The sequence below is a fragment of the Spermophilus citellus genome (genome assembly GCF_964194105.1).
Source record: "Spermophilus citellus genome assembly, chromosome: 10".
Taxonomy (NCBI): Eukaryota; Metazoa; Chordata; class Mammalia; order Rodentia; family Sciuridae; genus Spermophilus; species Spermophilus citellus.
In genome coordinates, this window is record NC_138197.1 from 98,944,478 (window position 1) to 98,961,112 (window position 16,635).

At 33.6% G+C, this 16,635-nt stretch overlaps 1 protein-coding gene across 1 annotated transcript in view; it reads left to right on the top strand.

Annotated features, from left to right (window-relative positions):
- PTPRQ (protein tyrosine phosphatase receptor type Q) overlaps nucleotides 1–16,635 on the top strand; it is a gene marked incomplete at its 5' end in the record, with an annotated part of 205,022 nt that overhangs the window by 154,545 nt on the left and 33,842 nt on the right. Inside the window, 5 exons of the mRNA XM_081310467.1 lie at nucleotides 9–167; nucleotides 797–1,019; nucleotides 3,307–3,380; nucleotides 12,894–12,993; nucleotides 14,605–14,733. Of these exons, the coding sequence (XP_081166593.1) occupies nucleotides 9–167; nucleotides 797–1,019; nucleotides 3,307–3,380; nucleotides 12,894–12,993; nucleotides 14,605–14,733 (685 nt within the window). The remainder of the gene's footprint in view (nucleotides 1–8; nucleotides 168–796; nucleotides 1,020–3,306; nucleotides 3,381–12,893; nucleotides 12,994–14,604; nucleotides 14,734–16,635) is intronic.

Genomic DNA, 16,635 nt, shown 5'->3' on the forward strand with positions numbered 1-16,635 from the left:
ATTTAAAGCTCCAGCAAGACCAAAAACCAAGCCAACCCCTATTTATGATGCCACAGGAAAACTGCTTGTGACTTCAACAACAATTACAATCAGAATGCCAATATGTTATTACAATGATGATCACGGGCCAATCAAAAGTGTACAAGTGCTTGTGGCAGAAACAGGAGGTATCTTCAGATGTCAATATCTCTTGTCAAATTGTGCAGTGTGCATTCCTGAATGCTAAAGAAATTTCAGTATCACACAACTCAAGTTGAATAAATTATTAATATTATCACTCATTATAGTACCCATTTATTTATGCATAATATATTTTACCAAAATGAGAAAAGGAATTTTTAAATGTGTATTTTAGGTCTGGGGATGTAGCTCAGTTGGTAGAGTGCTTGCCTTGCATTCACAAGGACCTGGGTTCAATCTCCAACATCATACACACAAAAAAGAATGTGTATGATTTACTTTATCCACACACTGGTAGAATTGTTTTGATTTTGGCAAAGTGGAATCATGATAGCTTCTTCTGAAGTGTGTAGAAGAGGGTGATCCTTGACTGAAGGACATTCTTTCTATATGTGAGAAATCATTGTTCATAATGATGCTTTAGATTTGTGTGAGGGAGCAGGACAGGGTTACCTGTCTATCAAGGCAGATCAGCTATGTCATCCCTAGTTGTTCACAGAGCAAGTGATGTTGCATCTAGATTCCCCTAGTGTAATTATGAAAGCACTCTTTATAAATGTGAAAATGCATTCATATGTTACTTGTAATCATTATTCTCTTTTTTTCCTGAAACTAGCTCAGCATGATGGAAATGTAACAAAGTGGTATGATGCATATTTTAATAAAGCAAGGCCATATTTTACAAATGAAGGCTTCCCTAACCCTCCATGTATAGAAGGAAAGACAAAGTTCAGTGGCAATGAAGAAATCTATGTCATAGGTGCTGATAATGCATGTATGATTCCTGGCAATGAAGACAAAATTTGCAATGGACCTCTGAAACCAAAAAAGCAGTATTTGTAAGTACAGTTTCTGTCAAGCACATGTTGTCAGCAAGTCTGTAGGAATCTTTCATCCATCCATCTCCTCATCTTTCGTCTTTCCAATAAGCACTGGACATCCAGTATGTGGAGTGGATCTGATCTTCTAGGCACTGGAAATTGAAAGATTAACAAGGCGTTATCTTTTCATTCTGTAAATATGTAGTATTATATGGGAGTCATGAAAATCTGAAAGAAATTAGGCTTTGATGTGATAAGTTACATAAAAGTAATATGAAAATATGGTATTGGAGAGCATAAATAGGTAGAGGAATTTAATTTGTTTGGTGGAGGACAATGTGACTAATGTGTCTTTCACTCATCTTACTGTGTATGCTTATGTACAGGTTTTCAGAAACACTATCATACTCTCAACTAACAGTGGTTTCCCTGTATGCCACTCCTAGCAATAACTCTGCTTTTATCATACCAAACATCTGAATGATTGATAGAAATCTTTATTACTTTATTATTTTGGAATCTTGTAGCCATTAATAACTTAATATATTAAAAATCAGTGCTGACATTTTGGCTTTATTAAGTTCTTTGTTAAATTTATTGATTGATTTATTCTATTGAATCGATTATTATAAGACTGTAATTTTTTATATTTATTTTTTAGTTGTAGTTGGACACAATACCTTTATTTTATTTATTTATTTTTATGTGGTGCTGAGTACTGAACCCAGTGTCTTGCACATGCTAGGCAAGCAATCTACTGCTGAGATACAACCCCAGCCCCATATGACTATAATTTTTAAAAGCAGCAACTTCACCTTATTTGATTTTCAAAATATAGTTTTTCTTATGAATTATTTTTTAAAAACCAAGTTCTTTCAGTTTTTCCTACTAGTTAAAGCATAATTATTGAACCCAGAGTCTTACGCATGTACCGCAAATGTTCTACCTCTGAGCTACATCCTCAGACCTGTGTATTTTGAGACAATGTCTCAATAAGTTGCCAAGGCTGGCCTATAACTTGTGATCCTCCTGCTTCAGGCTTCATAGTAGCTGGGATTACAGTTGTACCATCATACCTGGATAATAAATTCCTTATAAATGTCTTAGGCCAAGTTAACTTTAGAAAAGTGAGAGAAATTAAGCAACTAAAAAAGTAATGTTTTGACATTTAGTATGAAATTGTAATTACTTTTGTTTAAATTCTAGGTTATTGCTTGAATTTTACCCATCAAGCATGTGATAGCCTTAAAAATAATGTACCACAAAATTTCATATTTATTCTTATTTATTATTTTGTATATTTGTTTCCCAAACACACTCTTCATATAACAAATAAAATCATAGGAATTTGATAATGGTAGGGAGTAGATCATTATTTCAATTTGTTGGTTTTATATTTTAAATACCCTGTGTCTTGCGTTTTTAAATGAGACAGATTTCAATTGTCTGTGACATCATAAAATCACCCTGTAATTTTTAGGCTTCATTTTCTTTTGTACCTTTTAAAAAAAATTTTATTATTAGTTGTTCAAAACATTACATAGTTCTTTTTCTTAAAAGAGAGAGTGAGAGAGAGAGATAATTTTTTTAATATTTATTTTTTAGTTATCGGCAGACACAACATCTTTGTTTGTATGTGGTGCTGGGGATCGAACCTGGGCCGCACGCATGCCAGGCGAACGCGCTACCGCTTGAGCCACATCCCCGGCCCCCCATTACATAGTTCTTGACATATCATATTTTATACATTTGATTCAAGTGGGTTATGAACTCCTATTTCCAATATTGTAAAAGCAAAGCAAAAAGAAAAGTGGGCAAATACAACTGTGCACACACAGAAATAAGAAGCACTTTTCTTATTTACATGTGAAAAAGCCATGTTTTGTATTATCATTATAATTAACATTATCCTATAACCAGATTCAATAGTACTTTCAAAAATGGTTGAGGTATGTAAGTTATTATGCCTTATATTTATTAAGTATCCTAGTGGAACACACTTTCATATATATTAAATCATTCCATCCAAATGAATCTATGAGGAAGGTGATTTGCTTAAACTTCTGACTTTTCATGAGTTTGACCACATTTTTAGTCACAAACTCAACAGGCCCAAGTGCAGGATAATTATTCATCTCATATAGATTCAGTATAATTTGTCCTGAAGGTAATTAAATTCTAAGATTACATGTTGCAAATTCATTTTCTCTTGAATAAAATATTCAGTTTTCATAATTGTTTGCTAAATTATTCATTCATGTGATGTGCAAATTGTTTGTTTTTAATTTTATTTTTTACTTCATAGATTTAAATTTAGAGCCACAAATGTCATGGGACAATTTACTGACTCTGATTACTCTGACCCTATTAAGACTTTAGGTAAGACAAATTTTGTATTTTAATTTATAATCTCAGCATGTTTATTATAGTTGAAACATTTGTTAAATATTTAGAAAATTTATTAATTTGTGGCTGGATATTCATGTGCAAACTTATTTCAAGATTAGTTGTATGGAAAAATAGTGTTTCTAATGTTCTTTGAAAAGAGTTATCTGTCCATTTAGATCCCGGTTTAGATTTTGTAGGGTATTGGTTCTATGCTGACATCTGCTAACATTACCTAAATAAATAGCTATTTGGTTTCTTAAATATACAATCTGATGTGTCAAATATTGTTGTCTAATAAAAGAGTAATAAGCTTATAGAAATTTTGCTTGAATAAATCTAAAACACTTGAAGATTATAAGTCCCTTAATATAGTTATTTTCTTTTATTCAACTCTTTCATGAGTTTCTTCAATTACACTCATCTAAATAAGACCTAAATCAGATACTCACACACTTTAGTCAAGTGCACATATATATCATCATCCTCATTGTCATCAAAGTTACCATCCCATAATTATTTCTAACATTAAGTATTCTGTACCAGACACACTTCTAGATTCTTCTCTTGTATTAACTGATGAACCCTTCCCTACAAGTTGGTTCAGTGTTTCTCAGCCAGCATGATTTATGCCATAGGGGATATTTGACAGTGTCTGGAACCATCTGTGTTTGCCAAAACAGTGCTGTTGTTAATGGTGATGGCATCTAGTGGGCAGAGGTCAGGAGTGCTGCTGAATTTCTACAATGCACAGGACAACCTATAGCGTCAATTGTGTTAGAAATGGAAAATGTAGGTATTAATGTTTGCTCCATTTTACAGATGTAGAAACCAACATTAGATTATTTTTATAATTAATTGTCTGACATGGATTCTAGCATGCCAGCATAGGATTCCATAACCACAATCTTCAGATAAAAGATTTGAGGACTGGGTTCAAATGTTTGGCTCTGTCACTTAAAACAGATAATTTAATTTTTATAATCTCAATTTCCATTTGAAAAATGGTAATAGGAGCATCTTTTTGAAGGGTTATTGAAAGTTTAAAATGAAATAATATATGTAAAGATGTTAATATTTTATATTTAGTGAATTTTTAAGTGCTTCATAGCTTCTTTTGGATAGTATATAATTCAAGATTATATAAATATCTGTATTTAGGAGAAATTATTTCCCTAGGACTTTACTGAGAGGTCAGAGGGATTCCTATTTCTTTTGCACATTCCCTCAAACCCCCCAAGTTAGCCATCTATAATACCTTAAGGGACTCAAGAATAGTGTGTCTCTGGGCTATGTGAAAATGTATACACTTTGTGATGCTCAGATCCTAGTGAGCTGTTGCTTGACAGATTATGAGCTAGGGGTAGATTTCAGTGAGAGTCATAACTGCAGAAAGATAGATTGTTCTACCATTTTTAGGCAGAAATTCTCATCAGATTGTGGAAATATTAATTGTATAAAGAGCCACCTTCTGCAGGCCCTACATAGAGAAACTCCATCTTGAAGAAATAAAATATTGGGGGCACATGGATTGCTAACAAGTGTTTACAGAGGAATAAAACAAATATCTTTGGCTAAGCTGTTTAATTCTATAAAATCACTGGCCTGATTAAGTTCACCCAATATTTTAATCTTTTTCAAGATAGCCAACTTGATTTGTGATTTTGAAATTGTATCAAGCAGTTCTTCAGTTGGTAGGTGAGTCTATTACACCCTAATACCACCTTGGCAAAATGAATGTCTTGTGGTCATCTGTATAGTTTGCTATAGCTTACAGTATTCAGAAGCCATCACTGCAGCTAAATAGTGATCCTGGTACATTTACTGGTAAATGATAAAAGACAATATGGATAACTCATTTGTTTTGGATGCTATTTTATAGGAGCAAGGCTGAACAGAACTAGGCTTGCTGTGCTGGGTATTATGTGATTTGTCTCTCCTCAGCTTTCGGACTTCATACAGATGATAGATAGGAGGACATGTTCATTCACTTATTGGAGGCATCCAGAGTAATAGAAATAAGAAAGAATGGGGAGAGCCAGGCATTAGGAATCCTGATGTTCAGGGACATGATTCCTTAGATTCTGACAATTGGCTTCCCTTTGGCCAAGGATGGGCTTCATCCAGCACTCTAGTATCCTGCTGCTTCTCAGCGATGGCCTTGTATTTATGCCCTCCGTTCACAGTCAAAGTATTGGAACACAACAACCAATTATGGAAAGTAACAAAATTACACAGTTTGTTATCTGGTTCCTTCACTGGAATCATAACCACCACCACCCCAGAGGCCTAGATACAAATGTTTGTGTGCTCTGGTAACAGCAAGAATCTAGAGCATGTGAGATATGTGACCTGAAGGACAAAGCACAGGATCCTGAGAAGGGTAGGGATGGAGGGACTGTTGAATTATAGACTGAACACAGTAGTCTTTGGGCTGGTAAGACTTACTGACAAGAAAGGGTCCCATGTATCTATTATCAAATTTCTCATACTTTAGTATATTACTTGTTAACAGTGACATAAAGATGGCCTTTTAGGCTCCCCTTTAGAGTGGTCTTCCAAGGAGTCTATCCTGATAAATAGTGGCTTTGTAATTGGTTTTTGTCGTGCAATATATATTTAGCTAGTAAAAAAGTGACAGATGGGAAAGGAGGACTTTAATAGAAGGCCATAGAATCAAAACAGTTCTTGGAAAAAAAAAAACAAAACATTGTCAAGAAAGAGTAGAAAGACTCGAACAGGAAATAAAAGTGACAATTTCTATAATGAGCAAAAGTCTATGGCAAGAACGATTTTATGGCTATGAGGATGGGGATAAGCAAAGAGTGAAGTAATTGGTATAATACCCCTCGTGTCATCAGAAAATGGCAAAGGACGGTTGCATCCTTTTTCTCCCATATATGTTGTGTGTTAGGATAGATGATATCATCCACAGCAGGCTAGTAGTGTCAGCATTCCTGGCAAGTAAAGACTTAAGTGTGCATGTAATCCTAGACTTCAGTGAAAGAAGTCCAGGGCCCATCTAGGTCATCCAACCACCCGTGGATAAGCATTCACTCATTGGTATTTTGCACACCACAGGCGATAAACTCGGGCTGAGTTGCTTGCATATCAATTTATTTTGGTGGTAGTTGTCCCTTTCAGAAATGTTATATGGAATTAAAAATAGAGGCAGAAAAATCACTATAGACTGACTAACTAAAAAACGTTTAAGTTCAGTAAAAGGAACTAAAGTACAAAGTTAAATGGGGCCACAGTGAAGAAGCATCTGCATTTAGGGAAATTTTTATGTACCATAGACATAAACAAGGGAAATGACATAGACATTACTTTAGTCCTTAAAAAACATACTTGTAATGTACATATTTTGTTTTCATTCAATACTGAGCATTAGCATTTTTATTAACATAATTCACAAGATATTCAAACTCTTTTTTTTTTTAAATCCTTCTTGGGCACACCAGTTTATGGAAACAGCTTGTAAGCAATGTTTTGATTACAAGGTTTAATTATAGTGGATTCCTGTGATTTGAATACCAGTCACCCCCTTTCTGCACCTTACAGGGCTCTCATTAAAGCTGCACTAGATGAAACCTTAAACCCCATGGCAAAGGCACTCCGTGATTGTTTTCTTTTGTCATAACACTTCTCATTTAATTACTGTGCTAACAATGAAAAGTCCCAATATACTCACTTAGATGCAGAACTACGGAGTTATGTGTCATTTGCAGCAAAAGGATCACTTCTTCCAAGGCACCAGAGGAGCAAAGGAGAGTTTTATTTTGTTAACAAAGCAGTGATGTGGCGCTAGACCTCACAAACTCTGCAGTCAGACAGGCATTATTAATCAGGCAATTTTAGTATGTATGCAGCATTTGTGACCTCAGGTTGGTTACATAGCAAATTAACTTCTGAAATATTAATTCAGAAAGAGTACTGTAATATATACCTCATAAGCTAATTAGGAGATTAATTCAGATGAGGCAATGGATGTATGAATATGAAATATTCATTAATAAAGATAGCTGACATCGTTTGTTCATGTTCCAAGCTTTTAAGGGGTTTTACATGTAAACTTGTATATTCTTCACTCTAACTCTGTAACATGACCTCTTATTTATGATAGTTCCAATACATAGGCAAGAAATCTGAAGAATCACATCTTTAAGCAGTTTATCCAAGGATTTTAGCCACAAATAAAAAAAGAAAGAAAGAAGGAAAGGAAGGAAGGAAGGAAGGAAGGAAGGAAGGAAGGAAGGAAGGAAGGAAGGAAGGGAAAAGAAAAGAAAAGAAAAGAAAAGAAAAGAAAAGAAAAGAAAAGAAAAGAAAAGAAAGTGTTGTCAGGCTTGGCTTTCAGATCAAAACAACACAACTCCAGTGAGTCCTATGTTTACAACTACTGTACCATACTGGCTAAAAATCACTATGTGCCCAAGTAACTTGCATTTTCACTACTAGTGGTGACGTCTCTGCTCTCACAGGCTCCCTGTCCTTGCTGTACCACTTTGTCTTCTCAATATTTTTAATTATTTTTAGTTGCTGTCTTTTTCATTTCCTTGTCTTGACTTTTTGAAGTTATCATTCACATTCACAAATGAGCAGGCCTTGTTTTTGTGCACATAGGTAAGATAATGCCTTTTTACAATGAAGGGTGACTTTTTCCCACACCCTGGCAAAAAATGTTGATTATCCATTTTTAACATGTTGCCAATTTTAATGGATAGAAATGACATCCCTCGAAAGCATTATAATTTGTATTTATTTTTAAAAACATTTATTGAGTATTATTGTGTGTATTGATGGGTTCAACATGATGCTGAGATAAATGTATACAGTGTAGATTGAGAATCTTTCTAACTAATATATCTATCACATCAAATACTTATCATGTATTTCTCCTATCTAAATACATTTTTTAAATAATGAAATTGAGTAATTCTTTGTGCAGTGTGTGTATATCCCAAATGACTAGCACTGGATCAAAAGAACAGAGAAACTCCCTAGCTAGGTGTGGTGTCACACACCTGTAATCCTAGCAGCTTGGGAGGCTGAGGCAGGAGGATCAAAAGTTCAAAGTAGCCTCAGCAACATAGTGAGGACCTAAAGCAACATAATGAGACCCTGTGTGTAAAACAAAAATATTTTTTTAAAAGGAGGGCACTGGGATGCAGCTCAGTGGTTAAGCACTCCTAGATTCAATCCCCAATACCAAAGAGAAAGAAAAATTTCCTACACTTTAATTCTGAGAACTTTTTAAAATAATAAAAAGGCACTTTATCTGTATCTGTATGAGGAGCCAGACATGGTATTATAAGTTTTATATGTCATTTAATTCAAGGGTCTTCTTATAGGTGTTTTTAAAAGCTTAAAACTTTGGATCCCTATGTTGAATTTAAATAATAATTTGAGTTAAAAGATAATGCTATGAAAAGTTAGTGCTTTGAAATTATGATGAATTAAATTACAACAGGACAATTAATTATGCAAGCAAAACAATTTAATTTGTTCTGTCACAGTGTTTTAAATCAAGTCAGGAAATGACTTGTGCATATTACAAAAAGAAGCAAGTAAAAAAATTCTATTTTCTCTGAAAGGATTTGGAGAAGTGACCTCATTCTGTACTGGTAATGCTCTGTGGGTTCATGCACAGCAGTGAATCAGAAAGTGAACTTGATAATCAGGGCACATTTTGTCCTCTCCTGGTGGCACTTTTGAAATGCATGTGCCCAGAAGATTACATATTGTTTATTAATATATTATATGTCATTTCCTCACTTGGCCAGTGCTTTGAAATGGAAATCTAATCTGAAGTTTTTGTGTGTGTGTGGTCTATGAAAACATTTTTTTCCCACTAAGTTCTAAGGCCCAGTGATTCATTGGAACCTGATAAGATGATTCTTTATTCATCTTTATGCTTCCTTTCCCAAGCATATCCAATTAGAGATAGCATGTGAAATTTATAAAACAAACCATATTTTAATGTATAAAAACAGTGCAGCTAAAATATTTTTAAGATATGGGCTGTTAACAGCATCTTTTAAATGAAGCTGGAGATAGTAGGGGACCATGGAGCTCTGATAACTGTTAAAAATTCACTATTCATTTAAATGTACCATGCAGGATAGCCACAGGAACCTTTTCATATTGGTAGCAATTCATAAGCAACAATCTAGAGAAAAAGATGAAATATTAATCTGCATATTTTATAGATAGTTAATGTGTTATTTCATTGAACTGAAACATTTTTTTCCAGCAAAATTACAAATCATGTAACTTAAAATTGCTTATAATTAGTAGTTGTGCCTAAAATAACTGTTAAATAATTTTCATCTTATTTTGTTCAGTGCTAAATTGTCAACCTGAAAATTTTAATATCACTTCAAAATCATATATTTGTTCATTAGTAAATTTAACAAATGTGTTTTGAGCATTTGCAATCTTTCCATTACTAGTCTCAGAACTTGGCCGTAGTTTTGAATAGAACAATGACCTCTGTCCTCAGGGAGCTTACATTCTGGACAGTAAATAATAAGAATAAAAAATATGTAAATATTTTAAAACATGAGAAATATGGAGAAAAGAAAAAGCAGAACAGAGTGTAGGGGTGTAGAAGAGGGGAGGCAGAAAGTACATGGAATGTGTATTTATTTTAATTTTTTAAATTTTTATTTATTTATTTGCTCATTTATTTTAGTCACACATGACAGTAGAATGTAATTTGGCATAGTATACATACATGGAGTGTAACTTATACTAATTCGGATCCTATGGTTGTACATAATGCTGAGTTAACCTGGTCATGTATTCAAATACAAGGCTAGGAAAGTTATGTCCAATTAATTCTACTGTCCTCCCTATACCCCTCCCATTCCTTCCCTTAATTTCCCTTGTTTAATCAGTGGACTTCTTTTCTTCTCCACCCTACCCTTCCTTGTTGTGGGTTAGTATCCATATATCAGAGAGAACATTTGCCCTTTGGTTTTGGGGGGTGGGTTTATTTCACTTAGCATGATATTCTCCAGTTCTATCCATTTACTGGCAAATGCAACAATTTAATTATTCTTTATGGCTCAGTAATAGTCCACTGTGTGTAAATACCACATTTTCTTTATCTATTCATTCATTGAAGGATACCTAGGTTGCTTCCATAGCTTGGGTATTGTAAATTGAGTTGCTATAAATATTGATATGGCTGTGTCACTGTAGTATGCTGATTTTAAGTCCTTTGGGTATAGACCAAGGAGTGAGATAATTGGGTCAAATGGTGATTCCATTCCAGGTTTTCTAAGGAATCTCCATACTACTTTCCAGAGTGGTAGCACCAATTTGCAATTCCACCAACAATGTATGAATGAACCTTTCTACCCACATCCTCACCAATATTTGTTGTTACTTATATTTTTAATAATTGCCATTCTGACTAGAGTAAGATGGAATCTCAGTGTGGTTTTAATTAGTATTTCTCTAATTGCTAGAGATGTTGAACATTTTTTTCATATATTTGTTGACCACTTGTATTTCTTCTGTTAAGTGCCTGTTCGAATCCTTTGCCCATTTACTGATTAGCTTATTATTATTATTATTTGGTGTTGAATTTTTTGAGTTCTTTGTATAACCTGGAGATTAATGCTCTATCCAAGGTACAGGTGGTATCCTAGATAGGGTGGAGTCTGATCAGACTGCCACCACAAAATACCGTAGACCAGGTGTCTTCAAAACAGAAGTTTATTTTCTTACAATGTAGAGTCTAAGATCAAGGTTCCAGCACATGTGGTATCTGGTGAGGTCCTTTTTCTGACTTACAGATGGATGCCTTCTTTCTGTGTCCTCACATGGCATTTACTTGGTACAAGTGTGGAAGTAGAAAGGGAGAGGAAGAGGGCAAAGAGGGAAGGAGAGTGGAAGAAGGAAGGAGAGAGAATAAGCACAATAATGTAAACTCTCTTGCATCTGTCCTTACAAGGACACTCATTCTATCTGATCAGAGCCCCACCCTTATGATGTCATTTAAACTAATTTCTTCCTTTCTCCAAATCCAGCCGCACTGGTGGGCTAGCACTCTAACATATGAATTTGGGGGTGATAAGTGTTCAGTCCATAGCAAGTAGTCATTGAGAAGGTGTTTGAACAAACCCTTGCAGAGAATGAAATGGTCACTCAGGCAGATTCTCAAGTATTTTACCTCTTCAGTGATGTGGTTTAATTCCCTATCAACCTTTCTCTTAATCATTTTAAAATACATTTATGATTGTTACTTGAATCAGTTATTTCATTAAGAATATGAAATGGTCATTTTAAAATTTTATCCCTCTGCATTTCTTTTATTTTATTCTTTCTACATTTATTAAGTAGAATTCTCTTCAAACAAAGAGCTTTATCTTCTTAACTAGGGCTATTTTCTTTAAAAAAAGAATCCATAAAATACAATTCATATGAACCATAAAATTACAAATTTTAATCAGAGTTGATTACAATTATTTATAGTAAGAAAATGGTGTTGCCATAATTAAATCTTACAAATCAGTATTTTTATTTATTTTTCTCTTATTGATAATATGAATGTTATAAAAATGATTTTTAAAATCATTTTTAAAATATAAAATCATTCATTAAAATATATTCAACCTGTTTTAAAAATTTCATTTTTTATTCTTTAACATATTAAATCATTATCTCTTTGGCCATTAGGAGCCCCTTCAAGATGATTTTTTTATACCTTTATTTGCTCATTTTTTTATGTGGTGCTGAGGATCAAACCCAGTGCCTCACACATACTAGGCAAGCACTCTACCACTGAGTCACAACCACAGCCCCGATCTTTTATTCACTTCATGCTATTAGCCTTTGTTAGCTTCCTGGCTTTATGGTACCATTATATATTTTGAATTTACTTTACTCCTATTCCTACTTTGGAATTACTATCTCTCCAAGGCTCCTTGCATTCATATAGTAAATACTGTACATACTTTGAATACAGTGCAACAGAATTTCTTCATGAATTTTATATATTTATATATATATATTTATATATTTATATATATATTATATATATATATATATATATTTCTAACCCTAACCCTGAGCAACAGGAGTAATAAAATTTCTTCTGATAGATGGAAGGATGCAGTTGAAAAGAAGAAAGTGTGGGGGCTCAGCTTCGCACATAATAATTTTGATATTTTAGTTATACTTATAAATAAACTTGTGTAGTAAGCAATTGGTTATACAAGAATGGCATTTGATAGGTTAAAATCCTAGTCATCATCATACAGGTAAAAAGTAAAAACGATGAGGTTAGATGAGATTACAAAGGAGTGAGTTTAGAAAGAGGAAAGGACCAAGGATTGAGCCCTCAAATTAAATGATCTAGGAAAAGAGAATAAGTAGGTTTTTTTTTTTACTAGTATTCTTGAGCAATATAACAAAAAAAAATCTTTCTTTGTGATTTGAAACCCAAAATAGTATTCTATGACAATGTTTACTGATAATGTCGCCCCTCTTTTCCAGGTGAAGGACTTTCAGAAAGAACTGTAGAGGTCATTCTTTCAGTAACATTGTGTATCCTTTCAATAATTCTTCTTGGAACAGCCATATTTGCATTTGCAAGGTAAGATTTGTTTGTACTCTCGTTCCCAGGATGCTTTATGGGCATTATATCAATCACAGTCCAATCAAGAGACAGAATCCTCAGTAGTTACATGAATGGGAAACATTTACTTTTTAGTTTTCTTAAATTGACAGAAAAAATCTTTTTATTCATTTATCATGTGTACTCTGATGTTCTGAAGTACATATGCAGCATAGATTTACTAAGGAAGGAATTCCTGTAATCTGAATGGGAAAAATTTAATGTGAAAAATATTAAATAAAAGAAATGGTAAACTACTAAAAGTGGGTAAAAGAGAATTCTAAGGAGCCTAGAAGTAGCAAATGCAAGAAAGCAACTACTCTCCTTAGTCTGAGGGACAGGACAGTAAAGGAACTAAGACTGAAAGAAGTCCCAAACTAATGCTGTCATGTGCAACCTATCAGTGGGCAAACAGGGCAGAGGACAGGGAGCACTTTTGTAGAAGTTATCCATCATTATTGGAGGATAGGCAGACTAGAATTGCTTGTAGAAGCATCTAATTCTTGTTGGATGGGATATGTGGGCTGGAGCTTCTTGGAATCCTAACCCAAAGGGATGGAGAGAGTTTTCACTTCAGAGGCAGTGAGAACTCATCCAGGTGGGCTTGATTTCCAGAAGAAATAATAATAATGCAGGACTGAAATCCATAAGGGCAGTGGTCCTTAGTGCCTTGAAGATAGCGACCATGTTTTATAATTTCTATTTCTTCATCAATATGTAATACATAATAAATAATGAATGTTAATTATGTGGCTGATAAAATAGCTACATATTACCTCATAATATCAATATTATTTATAGATAAGTGATCAATGAAAAGGCTGTCAGATTCATCTGACTTCATTTTGAACCTGAGTTTTCTGATTATAATAAAGATAATATTCTTCATAATATTTTCATAAAAATTCAATGAGACAATTAAAAATCATTTATATGTATTTGCATGCATGTAAAAATGTTTCATTATATAAAAACAATGAATTTATTTAGCACTGACATTAATAGTACTGAGCTATTTCCACTTTAACATATTTTATTTTCATGGCAAATCAGTGAGACAGCTAAAGTGAGAAGAAACTGGTCATGGCCTCAGTCTCCCGGACTCATCTATTTCAAATATGCCAGTTGTTCAGGCCTTGATCAACCAAGTCTTATTAAATTGTGGATGTAAACCAAACAATTTGTTTCAAAATTTTTATATTTAAAAAGTCTTTAGTATAAAATGTTCTGTGGAATTAAAACAGGCAAAACAAAATTGAATAGTTCTAAAATTGCCACATATTCTGAGAAGTGATTCTAACAAAGAAATGATCTGATTAAATGTCTTCACTTTTAAAGAAAACTAATAGAAAAAAAACCCAGTAGGGAAAGGGGACTGGGAATAAGAACAGAGAGAAAGGGGAAGTACTGGGGAATGAAATCGACCATATTATTATCATGTACATGTATGAATATGTAATACTATAACAATGAATCCCATTATTATGTATAATTATAATGCACCAATACAATTTTTTGAAAGGAAAACTAAACCTAATTCTTATGCTTTTTAAGATATTCCTTTCTTGGACTTTATTGTACTTGTTTTAGAATTCGACAGAAGCAGAAAGAAGGTGGCACATACTCTCCTCGGGATGCAGAAATTATTGACACTAAATTCAAGCTGGATCAGCTCATCACAGTGGCAGACCTGGAGCTGAAGGACGAGAGATTAACGCGGTGAGCACACTCCACTGGGCGAACAGTGGTCCAGAGGGCCTGGAGCCATGACCCCACCCTGACCTATGCTTGTTGGAAGTGTTTGTGGGGCTCCAGTTTACACAGGTCACAGAGATCTTCTTTCAAAGGGTGACCTCTGTCTTCCACACACTTCTCACTGGTGTTCAGAGAATCACTTAATCTTCTAATATTTTGAGTTCAATATGAACCTCGGACTCTAATGTTCAACAAGATTTTCTTCCTGAGGCAAATATTTTTACACATTATGTTTTACATTTTGTTTAAAAATTCATTTCATGTGATAGATTTCTTATACATCATATTTGTTTCAAAATGTCCACTTTTTTAATAACAAGTTTAATTACATTTATAATAACTTGATATTGTTTATGTCAGTTTTGAGAGCATCTCTTAAACCTCCCTATTTTAGTATAAAATTAAATTTATAAACTGTATATAACATTTTAGTATTTATAATTGATTAGTATTTAAAAACTAAATGCAGATCAACAAATTACCTTCAGAAGGAGAAGTATAAATGTGTGTACTAAATATGGTCACTGGTATGTATGGGAAATACTAAAGTGCTTGATTTTTAAAAATCCTAAATCTTTTTAAAAGAATTGTGAATTATTTGAAATATTGGCACATTTTAAAACTTGTGTATAAGTTATTCATTAAGTTCTTAGTAGCTATCATCAGGCTGTTTTAACAAGTTGTCTTAAGAAGTTAATAATTTTTCTTATAAGATCCAACAGAATGTGATGCGTATAAATTCAAGATTATTACACAGTACTACACAGTTCTCTTGACATTTTAAGAAAGAGTAATTTTTAAAAATTAGTTAATTTTTAAAATATAACATTAAAGGTCTTGAGTATCAAAAAGAATCATTTGTTGTTGTCACTTTTCAAAGTTGGTCTTTACCTAATAGATTGACTCTGCAAGTGTATTTCCAGCATGTCTAAAAAAAAAAAAAAATATCTAATATGTGCCTTAGAAGGAGGTGTCATCTGGATAAGCAGGGTCTTTCCAAATGTTATAAAATTAAGGTTATTTAGCATATCACTAAACCACAATAAAACTTGCTTTGTAGCATACAAAAATTTACTTTTTAAACATTTGAATGCTGATCTTTGTTTATACTCTAATAGAGTCTGTTCCCATTTATAAATGGATAGTGTACCAAAGACGTACATGTAAAATGATTGTATATTATATAGGTTATCTTTTTTTACATTAGGAAGTTATATATAAGAGATTAAGAAATTCCCACCATGACCTGCCAAAGCTAACCATATGATAGAACAGTAGAGTATTGCTAGATAATACCCTAGGATACTAGGTATGTTCTGGACCTGAAGGGGTCATGCTACATAGTAAAAGAAAATTTCTTCTCTTTTCCTCATGGGCCAACTGAATTTTAGTATGTCCTCCTGCCTCCATTTCTGCACTCCTTTTTCAGTTCCTTGTGACCCCTCTACAGACTGGGAGCCCAAGGGCCTTTCCTGAACACCTGAAAATGTACAAGGGATAACTTCGGATCTCTGGGTACAATTAATTTGAATGATTTAAACAATTTTAGTTGAATCTGTTCATACTAAACTGTAAATGTCAAGGAGACTATAATACTTGCTGAACATTTTTATTTTCTTTAAAGGAATCTTTATTAAGCCCCCACAATCCCTTGTATGCAGATCTTTAGAAATATAAAACACACACACACACACACACACACACACACACACAGAGTGGAGAAAGTATTCTCTATCAAGGAGGTCACTGTTCTGGGCAGTGGACCTTCTATAGTGAGGCTGGTTTCCCTAAGCTCAGTGTATGTTCACAATTTAGTCCATCCTCCACTTCTGAACACTGAATACAGCCATTATTTTTTTAAAAATT